Raw genomic sequence first — 23,717 nt, forward strand, 5'->3', positions numbered from 1 at the left:
CTTCGCGATGTCACTCCCCAGCGACGCGTTCGTTCGGTCAGTTGACGAGGTGCTCGATAACGACGATACAAAGGTTTCCGACGACCTCGAGAGTCTCGTGGAATTTAGAATCGAGAACGTGGGAAGGGCTCGTTGACCGGTTGTCCCTCGGTTTCGAAAGGGACGGCTCTCGAGCGGCGTTGCTTGCGACCTACGCGTTAGAGGAACCTTGGAGTCGCTTCGGTTTTCAGCTTCTAGGGACTCGTGTTTCGAAAGTGAAGAAGTTCGGGGAAACAATGTCACACGGTATGGAGAAGGCCGAGCTGAATCAGGAAATGGTAATCTGGTTTTTTGTATGTTTCTCAATTTTTGTTTCTTGAGGGAAGGAGATTTTGGATTCTTTTGTTATTAACCCTTTGCACTCGAGAGGCGACTTCCAGTCAGATGATTTGATACAGCAAAATTATAAACTTTGGTGTTTACCATTAACACTAGGTTTACAGGCATTTATTGTAGTTTATTCTATTGTTCCTGGAACAGTTGACATTCGCCTATTTAGATTTTGAAAATTATAAATTTATAAATAGACGATTAGAATATATATTCGTGTAAATTGACGCGCTCCGTAAACTTAGTGTTAACTTTCGTGTACTGCATCGATACGTGAAATATTGAAAGAAAATAACTTTGGTAATTTATGTATGATTTCTTGTTAAATTCGTTTCAAAGAATGTTGCCTACATCTAGTTAGAAAGTATAGAATACTTCAAGTGAGAAACTTTCGAGTGCAAAGGGTTAAGGCGAGTGTTCTTGTCTCGTTATGAAGAAATTCTTCGGAGGGTTAATTATAAATGACGATGGAAAAGTTCTGGCTTCTCGTTTTACGATATAATTATAATTCTTTTGGTGTTATTTCGGAAATCGTTAAACTGAGGGACTAATTGATAGATTTCGAAGAGGTGAATGATTAAAGGAGAATCTGACAGGCAATGAGTAACGATGACGGTGCACCTGAATCGAATCTCGAATTCGGGACACGTGTTTCTTAAAGGGGAAGTTTACCCAGAAAGATCGTGCAAATGGCGGTCGTGTCGCTGGACCATTCCGGGCGATCTGTCAAAACGAATCGCGTTTATTCGTCACGGGGAATCCCTGCAATTTATCGGCGAGACGTTTCAATAATCTCGAGACGCGGCAATGATCTCTCGCGGACTTACGTCTGCGTTACCCGAAAAGGAAGTGTGATAAATTCCTTAACAAAAATTACTCGTTCCTGATCTCTTCTTTTTACAATCGTTAACCCTTTGCACTCGAGAGGTGACTCTCAGACATCAATTTGATTTAAAATTATAAAGTTTTACATATAATATTAAGCTTCGTATGATGCATCAATATATGGAATATTGAAATAAAATGACTTTCCTTCTGAATTTATATGCTTTCTCATTAATTAGTTTCATAACGTGTTTCTCAGAGAAATTATTAAGAAAATTGATTTAGCAATACGCAAACTAAATTGTAAGTCAATTAAAGTCTCAATAGACTCACTCTTCGAGTTTCTATAGACATTTCAAAAATTTAATTTAAAGTTAAAGAGATAACACGTTTCAGAGAAATCATTAAAGAAATTGATTCATCAATACGCAAACGAAATTCTAAATCAATTAAAGTCTCAATAGACTCTTCGAGTTTCTACAGAGACATTTCAAAAAGTTAATGTAACTATCCGGTAATTAGCGTTAAAACCCTGACGTCTTATAAAATCATCGACCGCCGAGGATTAATAACTGTCGTTAAGGTGACTTCGAAATACGGGTAACGACGGGATGCATTGTAAAAGGCATTCTGCGACATCCTCCTGCGTGTAACAAGGCTGTTTCCTGGATTCCTGCCAGAATCAAGGCTGTCGAACGAGAATCGACTTCAGGAACTCGAGGGGATCCTGCCCCACCTGCAATGACGTTTCACATCATATCTCCGTTGATGCAGCTCGCAATTTCCGGGACTTCCGGAAAGGACACTTCCACCCAGAAATCAACTCGACGTCGCGGGACGTAGCTGGAAGTAATGAGAGAATTATTTCGCGTGCCTCCGGAATATTCAATTTATTCGATCCCCGGCGCCGGAAAAAAATCTACCGAAACTTCGTAATTGCCTCGCAATCATTAATGTAACACTAGCTTTACGGAACGCGTCAATTTGACGCAGATTGTATTTTATAAACGTTATTTGGTAAACGTTTCAATCGGTTCTCGTTGATTCGATTATACGAACATGAATCCTGATTGTCTATTTCTACGTCTATGATTTCCAAAATCTAAATGAACGAATATCAACTTCTCCAGGAACAATAGAATAAACTGTGATAATTTAATCTTCGCGTTCTACTACCGTATTAACGGTTACGCCGAGCTTTCCTCCGTGAAACCGCACTGAAAAATTCAAGAGCTCGTTAACCGTCCGCGATAACTGGTAATTACAGTCGAATATGGATAAAATTGATCGTTCGAAACTCGTTAGTACTGATTGAATATTTTTCTGTGTTACAATGTTCACTGCATCGTCCTGCTGATCGTGATAATTATTGATAGCTTAACCCTTTACTCCGAAGTTTTTCACTAGAAATATTTCAACATTTTCTGATGAGACGATATTTTGTAAAACCAACTCGACGAGAAATTCACATGAATCGGCGGAAAAAGTTATTTTACAGTCAAATCAAATGGCGACTGACGTTGAACTTTCATGCCTGAGCGTATGAAAGTTGAAGTTAACTGATTACTTAATTTTATTCACCACTTCGAGTGCAGAATGAAATAAATCAACAAGATGCCAATGTACTGATATGTGACTTTAAAGTTACAGAATTCTTTATTATAGAAATCAAGTGGTGAGTGAGTCACCTCTCGAGTGCAAAGGGTTAATAGCGTTGGATACCTGAAAAGATTCGAAGAATTCGTTCAGTACTGTAGTAAATATGCGAGGAAACTGATAAACTGATAAAGAGTCTATTGTTAGAAGTTCGATAAGAATTGCATGTTAATCGCGTTAACTGTTTGGCAGTTCTAGCGTCAGCGTGCAAATTGAACGAACAATCGAATGTAGAAGCAGCTTCAAAGTTTCTTTTCGAAGAGGAATTAGAAAGTCTAATTAACTGATATAACTTAAACCAATACTCGCCGTTTAAAAGTTTAAAGTGTCCTGCATGTGCAGAACAATGTGCTGAGTGGTTAATGAAAATATTTTTCAAAGCTTCGCGGCGTGTTTCCCGTTTTCTTCTTTGTTTTCCGACGAAAGTAAAACAGGGGATGAAGAAGCGGACGCCAAGGTCGGCGTCGGAAATTCTCGAACGCGTCTCGCGATCAATCCCCGCAGAATTATCTCTGTTTCGCTAGACTGCATTCTCGACTTACGATCGCGGAACGTGTGTCTAAGGTGGAGCGGACCACCTGCCAGATAAACGTAAGGAAGCGGCGGAAGAAAAGTAGAGATATAAGGGAGGAAAGTATAAAAATCTCGAGGCGAATTCTTGCTTTCTGTTATCTTGAGGGTGAGAGGTTATCAAATATAATAGAAATATACGTTTCGTTTGTTGTGCAGCATGGTGAGTCGGTATGTTAGATAAACGAGTCGCTCAGAGGCTAATGGGGTTAAGTGCAGACGAGAAAAATTGAGGAAATTAATGTTTTGGTTTTTGAAACGATTATATAATTTAGAAGCTATTAAAAGAAGAGTATTCTGATGTAGGAAAAACGAAAAGTAAAGTGTCGATGTCCTAGTAGTTTTTTCGAAATATTCTCCATTCTTCCATAATCCATCCTAATTATTTACTTCTGGATTACTTACTCATAGATCGATGGCAAATCACCTCAATTATCAAGAAAAAAGAAAAGAAATTTCGATATTCCCATAGTTTCTTCGAAGTATCCTCCATTCCACGGTAATCCATCCTAATTACTTTGCCCGTTGATTTGTTTCGCGATCTGTAAGTGCAACGTGTTGCACCGTCGCGTTTAAATGCATGGCGGGCACAGTTTGCGGAGCCAGTTTTATGTCAAACGTTCACGGATTCATTTCGCCAGATGATGAAGCAACCCGGGATTGAGAGTTTCCAGGAAAGTAGAAGACTTTCGTGAGCATCGTGGGCCAAGCAAACATGGAATATTGCAAATTAAACTCGGCTTCGTGTGCGGCCTGGCTATACCTTTTTCTTGTCCCTCGCGAGTGCGAAGCCTTTATTTGTGCAGCCAGTTGCCACTGCACTTTCTCGCAGCGCCATTCTTTCGAGGGTTGTTATACGCTGCGAATTGTTCCACTGTTGCGGAAAGTTGTATCAAAAATTCTCAATGTAATATTCCTCCCTGAAATCCTCGCATATGATCCTTGCAATCAGTCCACTTAATTTATTCAACGCTAAACCTACCGGACAGGTCAAAATTACCCATTTCTGATTCATTTGCTTTGCAATTATCCAAAAGATTTATCAATACGCAAATTCTCAATATCATATTTCTCTCTAAAATCCTCGCATATGATCTTTACACTCAGTCTACTTAATTTATTCAACACTAACAATACCGGACAGTTAAAAATTACTCATTTCTGATTCCTTCGTTTTGCAATTATCCAAAAGATTTATCAAACAGAATTGTAAATCAATTATAGTCTCAACAGATGCATTCGAGCTATAAAGGAATTTCAGAGTCAATTCAACTGCTCGATAGTTAGTGTCAAAATCTTCGAGTTAACGTTGACTGCAAGAATCCAGAATACTTCGTACATCACGTATTCTCTATTAATAAAGATATAAAAACTAAACAATTCTCTTCAATAATCTCCAAGCAATTCGAAACTGTCAATGACGACACCTCAATCGCAAGCCCATATCATCCAAACCGATCAAAACACGAAAAACCTCTTACCACCTTCCAATCTCAAGCACATAGGTACACACCATCAACCTTTCCGCGTCAACTGTTCAACTCCAAACTACACCAAACCAACGCTTATCTGCACTTTCAAAAGCTATCTGCCGTCGATCGTTTACACGATCCTCAACACAACACGGATTCCTCCGAACCAGTGTCCCTTATCTAGCCGAATCCCGCTACGGAATCGCCTGAAAACAAAATTTCCCAAGCGATTCGTTGATCTCGATAGATATCTCCGCGAACCCGTGAAACCTCATAGAACTCGTAACGAGGACGATCCGCGCGCGGGTGGGCGCGCGAGTGGCAGGGTAAACACGCGCGATCGAGAGCGCTGAAAAGATGAATTTTCATCGATAAAATTGTTCGCCGGGGATAGTTACTGCACGGTTACAGCCGACGTTGCCGGACGGCGGACGGGGAGGAGGCAAGGGGTTGGAGAGGGATATCCGAAGGGAATTCCGAAGAAATTTCCAAGTTGATTCGCCGCGGACGGAAATCAACGACTGCCGTTACTACGCGCCGGTTAAGAGAGAAATTCTTTCCTTGAAGTTCCGCGGCTCCGCCGTCGAATATAGGTTATCGGGGATGTAAGGCGAAAGAGGGTGGCTGCGTTGGAGGTCGAAGTCAAAGCGTTGACGGGGCAGGAGGGGGGCACGGGGACAGGGAAGAGGTAAAAATCGGAAAGGGAGAACCCGGGGGGAAGGGAAAGAGATAGCGGGGGGGACAGAGGGGGGTAGGAAGTGGCGTGGCGTGGCGTGGCGGCCGCGACGGTGGAGGGGGAGGACGGTAGGACAAAGAAGATCCTGAATATTGCTGACGGTGCCATCTTGGAGTACACTTCATGCGGAGTTTCTCCGTTTAACTCGCCGCTCCCCACCCCCGTCATCCTTGTTTTTCATCATCCATCTTTTATCGCGGTTCCCCCGGCTTTCATAACCGATTCGATCGGCGGCGGAGGTGTCGTCGTCGCGGAGGACACGCAGGTGATCGGACACGAGCTCGCTAACGTCCCCCGCGGTGGCCATCGCCGGACGTAAATAGCTGCGATCGGTTTTACGGCTCTTTTACGGTTACAGTCGATTTAACGCGCACCTGGCCATCGTCTGGTGTACCCGATCGACGCGAGTTTCGAGCTGTGGCGAATCGAGCGCGGTTCTCGATCGGCTCGAGCGGATGCGAAAATCGATGTTTCAGAGTGGTGTGTGGAATCGGATTTACCTTGTCGAATCCACGCTTTTGCAGTAGAGCTCATTTTTTTGTAAATTAAGTTCACCTTTGTGGGTGAAATTCAGCTTTCTGCGCTGAAACTCACCCTTTTGCGAATCAAATGCACCTTTCTGCGTCTCGAATTGACGCTATTGCACTAGAACTCATTCTTTTGTAAATCAAATTCATCAATGTTTCCTTTAGCTTTTTTCAAAGTAGACAAATCTCCGAGCACAAACGCTAGTGAAATTAATAATTAAATACCCAGTGGATTTCGTCTTTTCCCAAACGGCTGCGAGCAAATTGAAAACTCACGCGATCGTGCAAATTACTGGATTGAGAGTCCGATGAAGTTACCCGAGACGTGACGAAATCCTAAATTACGTCTTGCGGTTTCGCAGTTAAATCTACCATTAAGTTACCAGCGAAGAGGAAAATAAGACGAAAGTAGATCAGGGTTCCATTTCTTCGGGAACGATCACGAGATACAAGAACGGCACAGACGTAACGTGGATCTCCGGATTCAACTACCGATTCCTCGAGACCTCGTTTAGCACGTTCAATGGTAACAACATAAATATCAAGAAATTCGACGGGAAAAAGGTACTATTAAATTGTACTGCAACTTTAACTCATTCCAAAAATAATTCTGAAATAAATAGATTCTAAATTAAATTGTACTGTAACTTTAACTCGATCGAAAAATAATTCTGAAATAGAAAATACATTCTGCAAATCGATCGATGAATAGACAATGAATAATACAATCGTTGATGAACTCGTTAATAAATTTATTAATCGATCTCGAGCGGTTCAATTTTGTTCAGTGAACAAATACCAGTACAAAGGAACGCTTTCCGAGGATATTTAACAATTTGAGCGGAGCGATGTAAAAGTGGGCGTCACAAGAGGGTAATGATAAGGGGGCTATAAAGAAAAGCAGAGAAAAAGGATATCAGCGATTTTAGTAGACGATAACCACGCCATCAATGAACTATCGAACGCTGGGGTGTACCTCTGGCTCGACAATTAGCTTTTAATGTCCTCGTAGGAGTTTCCTAAGAGAAAGCAGTTTGGAAATTCGGTTCTTAATATATTTTCCGGCGAGTGAGAAAGTCACGTTCAGAGTAATTAAATCTCCCGTCTTAATCAGGCACGATGATCTCTATAAAAACGAAGTTCGACGACGCGAATGCTCGAAATAATCGAACGATACAACGCGTACTAACATCAGAAAATACTCACAAACCAAAGTTCATTAGTTTTCTTAAAATTCATTGAAATATATAATATTAGAACTGGTGCAATATTGGAGCCTACAGAGTTCAAAGGGTTAATCATTCTAACTTCTAGATTTAGTGTTAACTTACGAGTTCCCAATTTAATGTCCCAATAACTTGCTACTCGAAGAACATCGTCCACGTCTCGTTCATTTAACAGAACGTTAAACATTTCCATTAAAATGTCGCCTGATGAGTGAAACAAAGCTATTCCGTCAATCTTCCCAACTACGAAACCTGCTGCGTTTCTGCATGGCAACCGGTAAGACACCCGATATAAACAGAGAACACCCATAGCCCGATGGAGAACGTTCAGACGAAGGTTCCGTCGAACAACCGTAGGATGCGGATGACAGGAATCCCGATAATGAGGGATCTTTGGCGAACCTAAGATTTATATGACGAGAGCGTACCTTACCGACGGATCGAGCCATAATGAAAGCGAATGAAGGGGGCCGGTTAGAGTGGTCGGGAACCGATTTTCAGTTGACGACCTCGAGAGTCGCCGATTGTTTTCCTTGCTTTTCCTCCCCTCCCTGTATTTTATTTATTCCCCGCGATCCTCACTTCCGGCGGGGGTTCGTTCGATTCTAATAACTTCCGTTCAAGGCCCGGTATCGATAATCCCATTGTCGAGTGGGTATCGAGAAAACTCCGAGCGCTGAATGGAGTGCCGCGCCACCGCGGGAGACTGCTAATGCACTGTCAACAATGGATCTCTCCGCAGGAAATCTCTTCCCCTCCGTCCCCCCGTTCCCGATGAATTCAAGCTGTACTGACTTCGATTACTTTGCCCCCGGATATCATGACACTTTCGCGCCGGGCAACCGCGATTTTTTAATCAAATTCCCCGCGGCACGGCCCGGTCGTTCGTCAGATTTATCAACGAATAATCCACCGTTTCGTCTCGTCCGCCGACGCTGGACAAATTACCCGGTACTCCTTTTCGCTGGATGTCTAAGGGTATATCCAGTCGCTGGAGGAAATATTTTTTCGGCCGCGAAAAGTCAATATACGCGGCGAAACGGCGGGAACGTTTCGTGGATGATTCGAGGGTTGCTGTATGATAGGGTGTATTTGAGATTGAAGGATCGAACGTTTAGCATGGATCCGATCGGTTTTCTCGATTGCTTCGCTCTGGTAATTCATGTCGATGTTTTCTAGCTTAACTTCTGTCTGTTGTAATTATAGAATTTCATTTATTGAAAGACGAATGGAAACGAGAGCGGAGGACAAGGTTGATTGTTCGATTTTCTGATTTTTGAGCCTACCCTTTGGAAAAATACTTTACTTTTCTAATTAATAAACCAATGTGTTAACACATTAAGTTTCTGAATTTCTGTTTTTTGCGCTCAACCGAATTGGCTTTGGGTAACTCACCAAACAACCTTATTTCTTAACACGTTCCGTGCCACGTGTACCACATTTATACGCCAATGTTTGTAATAAAATATTTTCAATGGATATATCACGGTCGGTATACGTTACAAAGCAGTGAAAACAAAGAAACAATATCAAAATATATAAAAATGACCAGAAACTAGAATATAACTTAATATTTAATTGAAAAACTCAATGCAGTTCATAAGCAAAATATAACCGAAGTTTCCACGCCACGGAACGTGTTAATTTACCTATACATTAAATTTAATTAACGTCTCCCTAAGAAACATCAATCCCTAAAAATCTTCCAAGCTCAAAGCGCTAAACACTTCCACCTCACATTAACCCTCTCAAAAACCAGCCACCAATCCAACCGCGAGATTTGAATCTCGAAAATCAAAACAGCCGAGAAACAAGACGCTCGTTCGACGAATGATTGCCAATTACCCCATAATCTCCAGCGAAACTTCTCCGCGCCACGGGCCCGTTCGTTAAGGGAGGAAGATAAATCTGAAAAGTTCCCGGCGCGGGGCGGAAGTCGGCCGCTTATGGCCCGTGAGAAACGTTTAACAGTTCCCTTATCAGTTAACCGGCCGGACAGAAATAGTTCTGGATGAAATATGTGTTTGATTAACTCCCGAAAAAGCGGGGCTCGCCCGCGGCCGGAGAGCGAGAGAGAGAGAGCGAGGGGGTGGGGTGGAGGCGAGAGCGCGAAGAAGAGGATCAAGGTTCGGGAGAAAGAGGGAAAGCGCAGGGTGGCAAGTGCGGAGTTGCCACCCTTCGTCAGCTGTCCTGTACGAGGCAGTCAGTACGCGTCGTGGCTTCGCCACGTGCTTCTCGTGTTCTTCGGCGAGTTTCCAGTCGGTGTGGACGCGACAGTTTTCCGGTGTTATCGCTCGGCTAGCCGGTGCCCGATCATTTTCCACCCCTCGTTCGAGCCGCTCCTTTCTCTCTCTCTCTCTCTCTCGGTCTCTGTGACACCACGATGCGGCTGATCGAGGGACTGCCAATCTCCACGGCGTTCGCGATATTCTTCTCGTGACGAACGCGCCGTTCGAGCGTCAATGGGAACTCGAATGCATCAGGATCAAGCGTAATCGGTGAGTTTATTCATTTCAATCGCGTACCAGCCTCGAACGGCGAACCGACGGAGTTTCGAGTTTAACCGGGTTCACTGGTGATTTTTCATAGGACTACTGTTACGATTCGTGTGGAATTGTTGTGACGTTTAGAGTAATCGGTTAAGAATCTGCGTTCGTCGCGAGTGAAACTTAGAATGACGGGTGACGGTCTTGCGATGTCGACGAGGGAATTTGAGGTTCGCGTTGCGATTTAGTGTAGAATGTGTTTTTTTCATTTATTTGCAGTGGTGTTGATTTTTGTTGAAGTTGACACGTTGGAGGATTTAAGAATTTTATGGTTTTTATTGTTTGGGAGGAGTGGGATTGGTTTTTGAGATTGATGAGATTGAATAATGACGAATGAATTGAATAACGAATAATGTGATTGTAAATGATTAAGTAAATTGTAAGTGATTAAGACACTTTGGAAGTGATCGATTATTTATGCAGAGACGCGAAGCGGATTGTTCGATATCGCTCGTTGAACGTCGGATTCCGCGTGTGTTTCGGAAAGGTGTTTCCAACGATGTACGTAAATTCGTTCGCGAGGCGCGTTAATGTTCGCGGCGACTGGAAACAAAGGTCGCGGCAGACGGCGAAAGTTGAATCGACGCTAATTAGAGAATAACATAACGAACTGATCGATTCCGCGATCATTGTTCCGTGTAATAATGTCGGCGAGCTCGATAATGACTGGATGGAATTTAATTACCAATTGTTCTCGACGGCAAGAAGCTTCAAAGAGCCAGAACGTTACCTTTTTTTTCTCTCTCTCTCTCTCTTAATCCACTGTTTGATTTGTAAATTACTTGGAAACGAAGCCAATCGTTTTTGTTTCCCTTTCGTGCGAGGCTTTTCGAATCCCGCGGGATCCTGTCGGCGGAACTTCCGAAGATTAATGAAATTTTTTGTTTCCGAAGTCGTTGAAACTGTTTGCGATTCTCGACGCCGCGAGGAGCCTTTTAAATTTCCAAATACATTTGCTAATGAAATTCCCGAAATCTCGCGCACCGTTCCCGCCCCGTCGAACGCCGCGCAGAGAAAAACTGATAAAATCTTGCCGGCAAAGGGGAAACTTTAATCCTCGATTTCGAGCATTTCGAAAAGCTTTAATTGTCCCACGTTTTCGGCGTGCAAACAGTTCGCCGCGCGGATTGTGCGTCGCGCGCGGACGAAGCGCGGAATGTCGCAACTTCCATTAAAGTATGAAGCTATTTCCGGTGCGCGATGGCTTGATTCAAGTTGGATTAACTGCGCCGCGTTTGATCCACGCGCGGATACCTTCGCTACCTGTTTCCTCAAAAACAATTAGGAATACCGATGGAATTCTTCGGTGTACGTTCCATGAATCATTAACGAACACTTGCAACTTAGTTGCAAAGCAGGAAATTTTTCTTTGTCCGAGAAATAAATCTCTGAAACGACAGCTGTAAAGTTCCCTTGAATTGTATTTCGCATTATTTAAAAGAATTCGCAGAAGAAAAATATTCCAGCAAGCGCACAAACTTAATGTCTTTGATACGTCAGTCGCGAGACGATGAAAGCGGTTGAAGTCTCCTGAATGCTTGAGCGTTCCGCCCGCCATCTTGAATTTGAAGTCTCAAAGCTTCATACTTAAGGAATTCGCACAGTCACGATGAATAGCGCCGAACGGTTTGAATCGCCGCGTTTAATTGAAACACATTTGCTCCGTCCAACTGTGAATGCGGCGCTAACTTCGACAATTTTCCATTTAAGCGTTTCTTTATCCGCGAACTAGTAGATGTTATAAGTTGCGTGAACATTCGTGGCTCGCGAATAGTTTCTCGATGCGAAGCATCTAACGTTTCCTGCTGAAAATCTTCTTCCATCGAATCTTAATCGGAATAGGATCTCATTCGTGCACGTATCATCCACTGACGCAAAAACTGCAAGAAAAGCTGTGTTTCGTCGTTATTCTACTGCAAACCTTAATGATAATTTGATTTTACACATGTTTTCGTAAGCTTGGAGGAACAGAGATTCCATGCATGGCCGCCGTCTAAATATTTCTTAATTGCTACCCGAAACACGAAATTCTACGTGCTTGGTGTAACAACGAAGAATTCCTCTATTTTATTTGATGAAAATTGAAGTGTGCAAAATCTTCCCGCGACTAGATGCACTAGGATAATGCTAGAACTACTAGATAAATCAAAACCTATTCCTGACTCCTGTTTACAATTGTTCAAGATAACAGATGTTTCGCTGGGAAATTAATTTCGCACAGAAATTGATACAGTGTTTAAGTGATTCATTGATTCAGTTGATTATATGACGACTATATCCGTCATGGAGATATGCCAGAATTTTGCGTCACGACGATTATATCCGTCATGCGTAAAATTCTGTTACAATTTGATACTTAAATTGTAATTCTGTGGAAAACTGAATTATACTCGTAAATTTTAGTATGTTTAGAATGTTTGAGGTCAAGACGAAATGAAACGAACAAATGAAAATTATAAATAATTTGAGTTGGATTCATAACTTCCTGGGAGCTAACTCGTGACGACTATACCCATCCTCGCTTGATTATCGCGACAGACAGTGGCGCTTTGCAAAGAGATCCACGGTTAGCTGGTTAACCCCCGAATAGACGCGTCGTCGGAGTGTCTACAGAGGAATTCCAAAAAGTCGATTTAACTGCTCGGTAGTTTTAGCGTTAATGACAGCGGCACGTCGACGCGGCGCTGAGTCGATTCGAAAACCGATCTGGCCGGGCACTTTTGAGCGCCGCTGCTGTACACGCCAATGAAAATCTCAATAAACACGCCGTTCTCGCGTCCCCGGAAGAATAAAAGGAAGCCGACTCGGCTGCTGGGTGGTTTTAGTGTTGCGAACGAATGGGAATTCGATGGAAGCGGGATAATGCTCGTCGATAGCCTTAATAGATGGGACGTTCACGGCGGTGCAACGAGACGCGGGACAAACGCGCTGTTTAGCTGGTTGTAAACCGGCGCTGATTTATCGCGCCAGCAGCGGGGACGTTTCGTTACGCGAAAAAAAGTGCCACTTAGGTGCCGCCGAGGAATTCCGGAGGAAGGACTTATCGTCCTTCGACGCGGTGACAGTAACTCGCCGGGGGGAGATAAATTCGCGCATCTTCTCGCGTTACACACCGTAGCCGTCGGCGATGGGAGAAAAAATATGGAAGAATGATGGACGACAAGCGACATATTTTATTAAATTGACACGGTGCCTTTTACAGCGCGCGTTTACTGCCGTCTCGCGTTCGGCCGAAGCGGGTCGTTTCTGGAAACGGGACATTCTTTAGGAATTTATCTATTGGTTGTATAACTTCTGGAGCGCAAAGGGTTAATTGATTTACAATTCGGTTTGAGCATTGGTAAATCAATTTCTGTAATAATTTCTCGGCGGAGTAGGTGTTGTCTTTTTAATAATGGCGAAAAAGGAATTAAGAATTGGTGATTTTGATCTATCTGCTAGTTTTAGTGTTAATATACAGTACTTTTGACGAATTCTTGCTTTGATAAATGTAGGTCTATGAGATACAAGGAAAATGTGACTTTGTTCAATGCTTGGAACGTGGATCTTATTGTTTTGCACTGAATATTTGTTCTCTGTGTCAGGAGTTCGCGTTGTATGATATTTTTCGAGGCCTAATAAGGTTACCTTTGCACACGAATCCGACTTTCGGTGAATCGACGCTACGAGCTGCACTCGGACAGGATAATTAGAAAGTTTTATTATAAAAGTTGCATTCAACGTTGCTGGATCTTTTCCTGTATTGTCAAGAATTAGGTCGGTGCGCGCCTTGCTCTCGGCCCCTTCGGCGATCAGTTTTAAAGCGCACTTTTCGCTCGCGATACACCGACGTTACTTACTCGAACTTTCGGTTTCCGTGCAGTTCAATTAAACGACATCGGGAACACCCTTCCAGCATTGTCAGATTTCTCCGCAGATGAATCCCGTTTAATGGAGAAAGTTTCGAGTATCGGACTGAAATAAACATTCGCCTGTTACTTTTCTATGGAGCAGAAGCCCGTGTAACGCGATTGAAAAGTTCCGCGTTACAGCGATCTCGCGTCTGCGAATCTCGCGTTCACCCCGTGTAATTTTCCTCGCGACAGTTGGTGTAGTAAATTTTATTATCGATAATCCATACGTGAACACACGAATTCTCTAATCATTGTAAACAGAAGTCTACTTCGAAGATGAGAACACTAAGAGTAGCGAATTAACATTTATTATACAGCAAGAATCTCATTTTTACAGTAATTTTCCAATAATTCTTTAATCAATATTGAAAGTTCTACGGTACATTATCGATCCTGCTTTCTCGAAAATCATTCCCAAAATTCCAAAGGAATCGCTTTGAAATCAGATCACGAATATTTAGTTACATGAAGAATTAGCTAGTCAAGTATTATTCTAAACCTTATTTATTTATACGAACAGTGTACGTCAAAGCAAATCGAAAACAGTTGTTAGCTTTCCAAACCTGGGAAGAATTTTCTTATTAAGCACAGCGACGTGTGCGATACTACGAATGGACTAATTGAGACCAGACGAAATAGTTGAGAAGTCCTCTCGGAACGAACGCGCGCCGATGATTTCGAATCTTCTTCGTTTCGTCACGGACCGTGGAACAAGCGTCGCGGAAACACAAAGCCACTCCGACGTCGCGGCAAGCCGTTTTTCGGGAAACGCGAAGAAAGTCGGCGTCATTATTTACAGCGGCAGAGGGGCCAAGAGATCTTGTCAGCGACGGTAGATTTCGTTTTCTGGAGGATCGTTGCGGCCAAACGATGCATCTTGTGTTCACAAGCGTGCAATGCAATTTCTCGTTGACCCACCTGAGATGTTGTTTCAGTTTGCGGAATTAAAGGGAACGGTGCGCGGACGCGCGGCACGCGAATGCGCGGCTGGTCTCGTCGAACGTCGTTCGCGCGATGTTCTCGTCGCGTTTCTTCATGTAGTGTCTTATGTATCTATTAAGTACTTGTGTATCTAATAAGTAGTTCAGATTTTAACACTAGAACCACCGAGCAATCGAATACAACAGCTTTATTCCATATTTATGGGCGACTTCTCAAGTTACTTTAAAAAACTCGCCTGTCTTACTGGAGAATGTTGAATGTTTCTAGTGAAAAATTGTTGAAATGCAAATGGTTAACACGTTGAGTAGCACAGTAATTAGTCGATAAGAATTATAATAGAAAGATCGATGAAATTATCTGAAGCTACAACGTAAGAACCGCGATACCAAAGCATTAACGCTCGAACTACCGCGCCCGACAAAATGGCGGGTCTCGGTTTCCTTAGGTCGCCGTTGTCGACATCTTAAAGGCATAGAACTTCCGAAATGATTTAAATAATGAATTCCGCTTGGATACTACAATAAATATGAAGGAAAAGCAAATCTATCGTTGCAATTTTCACAGGAAATACATATTAATCATATTAAACGTTCGATAGTTAGTGTTAATAAACACTGTTCCGTCTCCAATTGCTCCAGTAGCTCACCTCGTTAGCCAAACATTTCATTAGCCCGTTTCCCACGTATTTTCGTATAATTATCACCCCGCATCGGAACGAATCTTCCCTCGAGATTGTTCCCGAACCGTGGCCATTTTTAATCCGGTAATGCGCGGCTGTTTACCATCCCAGAAAACGTTAAACTGGCCGTCTTTGACCCGAATGCGAGACCGTAACGTTTTTTAATCTCTCGAAAACCATTCCGCCCGCATTCGCGTCGGTTCAAGTTTCATTTGCGTCGATGTCCAAGTGTTTGGTTTATGTTTTTTTTCGAAAAGAATCACGAGTCTCGGGTTGAATGCTGGGATAATAGGGAGGCGAGGCGCGAAGTTGGATTTAATCTTTTTAGCCGGGAACCGTTTAAAAATGAATGGGGACGAGGGCGTCACGGTTCCGACGAAGGCTCCAGACTTTAATTCAACGAGCGTCTCCGGCGACGTCTACGCGATTTCTTAATTTTGAATGAAATAAAGCCACCGTCGCGGAGGCGCGCGCGCGGGCGCGTTGGTTTCCAGCGGATTTCACGGTGCCGTGGACACCGCTGTTGCGACGCGACCGCTGCCAAGTAACAAAAACGTTACAGCGTGTCCTTTTTTTTCCCCAGAGACAACGTGGCATGAATTTCGGGCCATCCGTAACGAGATTTTTATTGGCCACTTTGCAACTCCTCGAGAAACTTCATGTTTAATTCCTCCGTTTAAGGACGCTCCGGCCAAGAAACTCTTTCCTGATATTTAATGCGTCCTCCGGTATCACTGAGAGCGTTTGTAAAGATAGTAATTATGCTAAACTCCTTTCTCGTTGTTATGCTTGACATTAGGACCACCGAGTAATCGAGTCTAATACGTGTTTATCAAGAGTTAGATAGATTTATAGTTTAGAATACGAATAAACCGAGTTGCCAAAACATTTCTTTCAAATCTGTTCTCGAAAGTTGTAACAATGGGAATTTAAGAGCTAGATTAACCGCTCGTCGATGAAGTTGTACCAACAACTCACTTATTTCCACAGAAACTCGAGCCACTTGGAGAATAACACTTAAACGGAATGATAAATGGGGTTTCCACGTAAAATTCCCTCCTCCATTGAAATATCGTCCCCGCGTCCATTCTCATTCGCGCGGGGGCGAAGTTATTCAGTCCACCCTTAGTATTTCATCTACCAAAGGAAACCATTTCCACGCTCTATGAATAATTTTTACATTGTACTTATATTTCGTTCGATTAAGTAGCTTCTGCAAATATTTAACGTCCGAATCAATAACTGAAAACAAGAGATACCTCATACACACGTAACACATCGATCAACACCGGGTCAGAAGGGTTGAAATCAGACCTCCGACCGAAAAAACCCGGAATCCACCGTTCGAAACCAGAAATTCCCAAGCTGCGCAATCCGATTGGCGCCTCCTTTGCCTCGCGCGCTCCCAAAAGGGATGTGCTACTTTCGAAGATGTTTAACCAGCGTCTTCGGGTAAAATGGAAACGAAAAATAACCGGAATCGGAGCGAACGCGCGAAAGTCGCGGGACAGAGAGGAGAAGGAAGAAAGAAAGGAAGAAAAGCGGCGAAGCTGTGTTGATCAACAAATAAAGGAAGTCTGCGACGGTCGGGGGCGGAAAGGGGGGCGGCGGCGGCGGCGGTTGCGATATTCTCATCTCGCGCGGGGCGAGCCGGTCGGTAATGGTCCACCGGGTTGCAATAGCTCTTCGTTTCCCGGTCTCCCTCCCTTTTTCCCCGTGTACACAATCCAACGCGGCGGAAAAATTACGCTCGTTGGAACCGGGATTATCATAGAGCAATTTTTCCGACACTTGCGCCGCCCGCGGTTTTATTTCGCGTGTCGAACAATGGGCTTCGGTATTTCCGGGGCCCGCGATATTATAATGGCGGGGAATTTTTCGGCCGAACAATCACAGGCGAGCTCGCGAGCCCGGGGATCGCGAGCCTCGAGGAATTGTGTTATTCCGAACACGCTCATCGAATAATGCGCGCCGCGGGGCGGGGCGGGCCGGGGCGCTTGGGGGTGGAAGTTGAAGTACTTCCGTTGCTTTCGGTGCGTTGATTGCGCTGAAGGAACTTCGAGCACTTCCGTTGCTTTCGGTGCGTCGATTGCGATTAACGCGGAATCGTTCGCAACCGCTTCTAATTCCGAGTGTTTTAACCCTTTGCGCTCGAGAATATTTTTCTCGATAAATATTCATTGTTTTCTGAATGTTAATGATATTTCTTGCAGCTAACGCGAAGAACTGTTTTATTTTCATGTTCCGTGTGTTGATAAGTTATAGGAAATTTAATATTGAATTTTAAATTTTGTCATTTCGTTCGGTCAAGTTAGAGATTCGGCACGGTTGGAAAATTGTTTTGGATGCTGGGAGAGAATGACGTTGAAACGCTGTCGTTGTGGAAGTTTGGCTTGATTTGCTGGTGTTTGCGACTTAGCTAATATTGAGCGATTGCTCTGAGTTTCTCCAACACTTTGACACCATTTTCAACGTAATCTTGACTATTCGTTTTCTTGGTGACGCATCGAACGAAAGTTTCGTTGAATGTGTGAGATATAAGGAAAGAATCTTGCCCCTTTAGTTTTTGTTATTAAGAGAACTGTTTCGATTGCATGGGAATTTTGATGGTTATTTAATTGGCAAAGTGCTAATGTCTTATCTTCTTATTTCTCAAATTTCTCATTCCCTCGTTCCCCAAATTCCTTATTTCCTTATTTCTCAAATTTCTCATCTTATTCCCCCATTTCTCGAATTTCTTATCTTACTCCCCTGTATCTCGAATTTATCTCCTTATTTCCCAAATCCCTCGTATCGCCAACGACCAATCAATTTAAACTCCAGCATTGATTTCAACGCCGAGAACCGTCGTCCGAGAGAGAAATAGACGATTCCCACCGCGCGTTCCTGCGCCCTCCGCGCGAGATAAGTGCGCGAGCCGAGAAATCATCGGATATGCATTCCCCGATGTTAGATTATAGCTGTCGTAAAAGTTATCCGCGGAGCCGACGTGAAATACGCGCGGAAAGAACGCGACGGACGCGAGAGGAGAAGTTTCGCCCGGCGAGGCGGCAACGCCATTGGCTAAACCGATAAACACCGGAAAGCTTTAGCCGTCCGGCTACGTTGAAAAATATTTTGCTTCGAGGCTTCCGGCGGACTACGGTTAGAAAAATCCTCGCGAGGGACGGTTTCCGCGGTTCGCTCCTCGCCGCGGGCGAAAATCGCGGCTCGCGCCGCCGAAAAACAGTTTCCTTGTTCCATTCGTCTTACCCGCGATGCACCGCGCGCGCTTTCTTCGCGCCGTACTTTCCGCCATTTTTTATCGATCATCTCGCGACATTCGTCGTTAGGCTCGTCGATCATTCTTCGGCTTTACGAGCGCCCCGCGCGACATCGGGTCAACGTGTTTTCTTTCGTATTTGATGGAAGACATCTTTTCAACCCGCGCTGCCTAACTTGGCCTGTGTTCGACGCGAACGGTTCGTCATTTTCATAGCGACAACTTTGTTCAGTCTGTCTCGAGATGACTGGATCCTCATTCTGCTTGTGACATCTGGAATTTGGAAATTACACGAGAAACTTCTTAGATTAGCTCTTATTTTGAATTTCTTTCGATTCGATCTCCTTCGAGCAAATCGCACCGTTTCGTCCATAACGACTCAAATTCAGAAACATTACGAAAAATTCGTCGACAGACCGGCTGGCCGTATTTCCCAGTAACATTTCGACTACGCAGATCAACGGGGGATCGCGTTCAAACGATTTTCGCAAGCGCGACGGACCTTTTTCAGAGACACACGGGGAAACTCGTTGCCGGTGATAATATTTGTGTAACGTATGCCACGAACGATCGTTCCGCGCATCAACAAGTGTCATCCGCACGGTTGCGTATTATTTCGATTCGCGAGTATGTAATTACGGTTTAGCGACGGGCGGCAACGATCAATTGTTGTTGCGATTATTTTCGGGAATACACGCCGCGCAACGGTTCGTCGTTATCCGGAGCTTAAGAGGGTCGACCGATCCGCGAGAGCGAATGCGGCGCGAATTATCATCGCGTCCGCGATAATACGAAGGTACAAACAAGATAATACACTGGTCACTGGTATAATTACGTAATCGACGAGTGGATATCGTGCACAGGGAAAAATGATCGATGCCACAAAGTTTAATGACACACAGTCGCGGAAGGACGATCAATTTTAACCGGGAATTATCACGAATTTCCGACGTGCGGGGACGATAAATTTCATAAAGTGCTGCCGCTCGCGCTGTTATCGGGCTCGTGGTGGTTCTCCATCTCCTGCTCAGGCAAATCGTTCCGATCGACGCTCCTGCGGCCATCGGTGTCTGATTTACCGCGCTTCGCATCCTCGCGCGATCGTTTTTGCTGCGGCTGCTGAGATTGTTGCCTCTGCGGGCTTCGATTGCGGGAACGCGATCTGCCCCTCGACTTCGCTGCCTCGGTTTGCTTGTACTTATGCAGCGACGCCCTTTTCACTGGAACGTGTACGACTTGTTAGGGTGCTGCTGAGAATGGTACTTACTTTTATCCTTTGCCGATTGATAATTTGCGTATTGGAACTACCGATCGTTTAACGTGACTAATATATAATTCTTATGAAAATTTTGATAATTAATTACGCTGCAACTACCAGTGAAAGTAATCAAATGAAAAAAATAACAAAACGGAAAATCCACGCGTCCCCCAGATAGAAATTTCATTGGAAACTCATCTCGATAGCTGAACAACCCTCGAGAAAGTAAGAACGCTCGTCGAGAGCACAGTGATCAGGTGGCGAAAGGTTCGATCGCAGTTATGTGCAAAAGAGCCGCGGTTATTTAGTTAGCAAATTTATAGTAGTATCTGAAATATGATAGAAATATTTATAATGAAAGTCACCCTCGCCATGAAGGCGTGATGTCGAACATTTTTTGAAAATAAACGCTTTACCTTTAGGCTTTCTGTCCTCGTAGTCGGTGTCCGAGAGATCGGAACGGCATTCCTCGCCTCTCGGCGCGGCCTTAGCCCGCTTGCGACTCGAGCGGGGCGCCGCGTTCCCGATATCGGCGTTCGCGTTCCCGTCGGAGATCCTCCGGCGCGGTGACCGGTCCCTTTGTTCGTTGTCTTTGTGCCTGTACTTCCGCGGCGTCGCCGCGTCCTCCGCGGGGCTGTCGGTGTCGCTGGATTTGCTTCGGTTCCTCCGCCTCCGCTGGCGGCTCCTGCCGCCCTTGCGATTCCTCTCGCGCCGCTGCTTCTTCTTCCTACCCCTGGACAACCGACACATGTATCTTTACTATACTTCGTTGACAGTAGAACTATCCGGTAGAAAGATCGACTGTCTCGTGTAGTTGCGACATTTGTACGAGGTTCTGCAGGTGAAACGAAATGGAAACTTGGAATATACGCATGACTTTCGATTTGTCAAGATTTTGCGTGGAGGGTACATTGTATTTATGAGAAATGAGAAGAGAGAATATGAGGTTATCTAAATGTGTTTGATAAAGTAGAATAATACGTTCGAGCACTTCCAGGATCATTTGTTTCAATAGCTTTGATAGAAACCTGGAATCGGTCGTTTTGAACTATTGTACTTCTATTGTCACGTTGACTGCTATGATCACCGACTAATCATTTCTAACCAAATCATCTGTTCTATCAATTCCGAAGGTACTTGAAATTTCGACCTATCATTGTAACTAGCGTCGCATCGACTGAAAGCTTCCAATCACAATTATAATCTAAATCTAACTTCATCAACTCTGGCAAAGTCAAAAGGAACTCACAATAAAACACATACATACCACAACGAATTGGCATTCACTTAAAATTATCAATGAAATCGAAGGAAACACGTGATCGAAATCTAACATCACCAACTCTATCAAAGCCAACAGGAACTCACAATAAAACACATACCGCAACGAATTGAATCATTCATCTAAACATATCAATGAAATCGAAGGAGACACGTGATCGAAATCGAATAAATATCCTCGCCCCGAGTGTCCAATTTTCTAATAGGAGCATGTTGAAGTATTAACCTCGTTCTCAAGGGTAACGTCGCTTTAAGTGGACGCGAACTCGCGTAACCGTATTACCCGGAGGATATTAATTGGATCGTAGTTTCGCGTCGCGTGTAAAGTTTCCGGATGCGTTCCTGCTTAATTGAACGGTGAGCGGCGGGTATCGGTACCTGGTGGTGTTCTTGTCCCTGCGATCCGAGCTGCTGACCTTCCTCGGCGGCTGCTCCGCGTCGAAAGCCGCCGGTCCCTCGACCGATTTCTTATCGTTAGTCTCATTCACCGGCTGCTTAACCAGCGCCGGATTCAACGTGAACAACGCCTTGTAACGACCGCTTCTCTGCCGCAGCAGTCCGGCGTTCACCGCGTGCTTCAGCGCTCGGTGAACCTGAAAAACGTTCGTCTCTTCTTAAACGTGCTTCTCGAGCTTGCCGGAACTTACTCTATGTTAACCCTTTCGGTTCTGGGTGGAAGCTTTTGGGGAAAATGCATTTGTTCTCGTGATACACGTTAAACCTATTAACTCTTTTCGCTCGTCGCTTGATTTCATACAGTAACACTATAGATTTTGATATTAACCCTTTGAACTCGAGGGCTCCGGAGCAGACATTTAAAATTTATTATTACAAACTGTGAAACTTTGTTATTAAGTATGTTATAACATTTATATGTATAATCGATGGAAACAATGAAATGTATCTGACTTTTCTTTTCATACGCGTATCGTTTATTTATATGTTAATATGCTTTTTCTATTGGAATTGCTTGGAATTGCTGGTAATACCAATGAGAAAAAGTTTCGAGAGCAAAGGGTTAACCATTGTTATTTGTGAATTTAAGTTAAACTTAAACTTTGCGCGAAGAATGTCGTTTTTAGGAGGAAATTCTTGAATAACTAGTAAGAATATTGTTCATTCCATTGAAATTTAGAGGGATGAGGAAATAGTGTAAATATTCGTACATCACTTTCGTGTCAATAATATTTGTTGAAGCTAACAGGAAGAACAAAACACTTCAACAATATATTCAACAAAATAATAATTTTTGTGATATCAAGTAGACATTTTCTAAGAGGTATATTTGTTATTCATATATTCGATTAAGATTCCTAATGTCTACGACTTAAACACAGACTAGCATCTTCGCGAATAACAGTTGAGAATTGAAAGACGCCAATTAGAGTGTACAATCAACAATGCGTTATTACCGAAGCTGCTAATGGGGTTCCGAGTATCTTACCTGCTGTTTCTATTATTAATAATAAAGTTCTGCAATAAAGTTTCGCAGTTTAATTATCATTTTCCGGAAGAGGTGCAGTTTAATTATCATTTTCCGGAAGAGATGGAGTTTAATTATTACTTTCCCGACGAGATACAGTTTAATTATTATCCCGAAGCCGGAATACTTCCCGCGAGCGCGGGCCGTGTATCGAAATGTTCGCAAGAAAGAGAATGTACGAAAAGCCTGCGCCAAGAATGCCAACCGCGCCGCTCGGTTCCATCGATCACTAAATCGTTCGCGAGTTCCCCGAATACTTGGGATACTTTGACAACTATCCGCAACCTTGAAACGGCGGATCCTGCGTTCGCCGATCGATTTCTGGATACTTTCGGCGCGCGTTTGATAAACTGTTAATCGCGCTGCTAATTGATAATTCTAGTTTAGTTTTAATTTAATATAGAGAATGAATAACATAGTTAACATTGAAAATTCACCTGCATCGTGAGATTCCTCTGCGTGCTTTTCGACGAGTGCCGCAGGAAATCGAGGATGTCTCGAGCGGTGGATCCTTTGCCATCGCCCAGGTGCACCACCGCGTCTAACACGCGATTCATTAATCGCGGATTCGATGGATTAGCCATGTTGATTCGACGTTGCTGAATTTTTCAACCAATTGAATTTAATTCTTCTGATCTGTGTTAGCTGCGAGGAAATCGAAGATGTTCTCAATATAGATAAACAGTAGTTCAGACAATGAGATTCTTTGATGTATCTGCTATTTTGAATTGCATATAAATATTATTATATCTATGAAGAACACGGTGTAAATAAAAGTGTGATCAGAATATTATCTATAACGAACATATGTAAATTAGCACTCCATGATTTTGTAATCTATCATCAACTGCGACTAATTTTTATAGTATCCCTAGCGAAAATGAGACATAACATTTTTTCGTTCTTTTATTTTCCTTAGTACAAAATTTGGATATGTGGAAAATCTAATAATTTTAGGGTAGTTTCTTTAAGATTCATTATAATATCTAATA

General features: G+C 43.5%; 2 protein-coding genes across 7 annotated transcripts in view; one reads left to right on the forward strand and one right to left on the reverse strand.

The window, feature by feature from the left end:
- The window catches only part of Grd (GABA-gated ion channel), an 81,587-nt gene that overhangs the window by 20,508 nt on the left and 37,362 nt on the right, over positions 1-23,717 (forward strand). For 2 of the 6 annotated variants that reach the window (XM_031993250.2, XM_076371724.1), the window contains exon 1: positions 31-332. The exons of 1 other annotated variant lie outside the window; for it this stretch is intronic. The gene's annotated coding sequence lies outside the window, so the exon portion shown is untranslated. Of the gene's footprint in view, positions 1-30; positions 333-2,923; positions 3,530-9,575; positions 9,880-23,717 lie in introns of those variants that run through there. 3 more of the 6 variants (XM_031993247.2, XM_031993253.2, XM_031993251.2) reach the window with 2 other exon arrangements.
- On the reverse strand, positions 19,673-23,309 carry LOC116434681 (uncharacterized). Its single transcript, XM_031993274.2, has 4 exons — positions 23,163-23,309; positions 21,621-21,835; positions 20,378-20,694; positions 19,673-19,923 (listed from the first exon to the last, which is right to left on the reverse strand). The coding sequence occupies exons 1-4, from the start codon at positions 23,307-23,309 to the stop codon at positions 19,673-19,675; spliced, it is 930 nt and encodes a 309-aa protein (XP_031849134.1).

The sequence above is a fragment of the Nomia melanderi genome, chromosome 10, assembly GCF_051020985.1.
Source record: "Nomia melanderi isolate GNS246 chromosome 10, iyNomMela1, whole genome shotgun sequence".
Taxonomy (NCBI): Eukaryota; Metazoa; Arthropoda; class Insecta; order Hymenoptera; family Halictidae; genus Nomia; species Nomia melanderi.

Bases quoted from the DNA above. Each gene is read 5' to 3' on its own strand.
- LOC116434681 (XM_031993274.2), bottom strand. From the start codon at position 23,309: ATGGCTAATCCATCGAATCCGCGATTAATGAATCGCGTGTTAGACGCG. The intron at 21,836-23,162 runs GTGAATTTTCAA...AACGTTTTTCAG, and splicing joins AGAGGAATCTCACGATGCAG to GTTCACCGAGCGCTGAAGCA. The intron at 19,924-20,377 runs GTAAAGCGTTTA...TACACGTTCCAG, and splicing joins CGAGGACAGAAAGCCTAAAG to TGAAAAGGGCGTCGCTGCAT.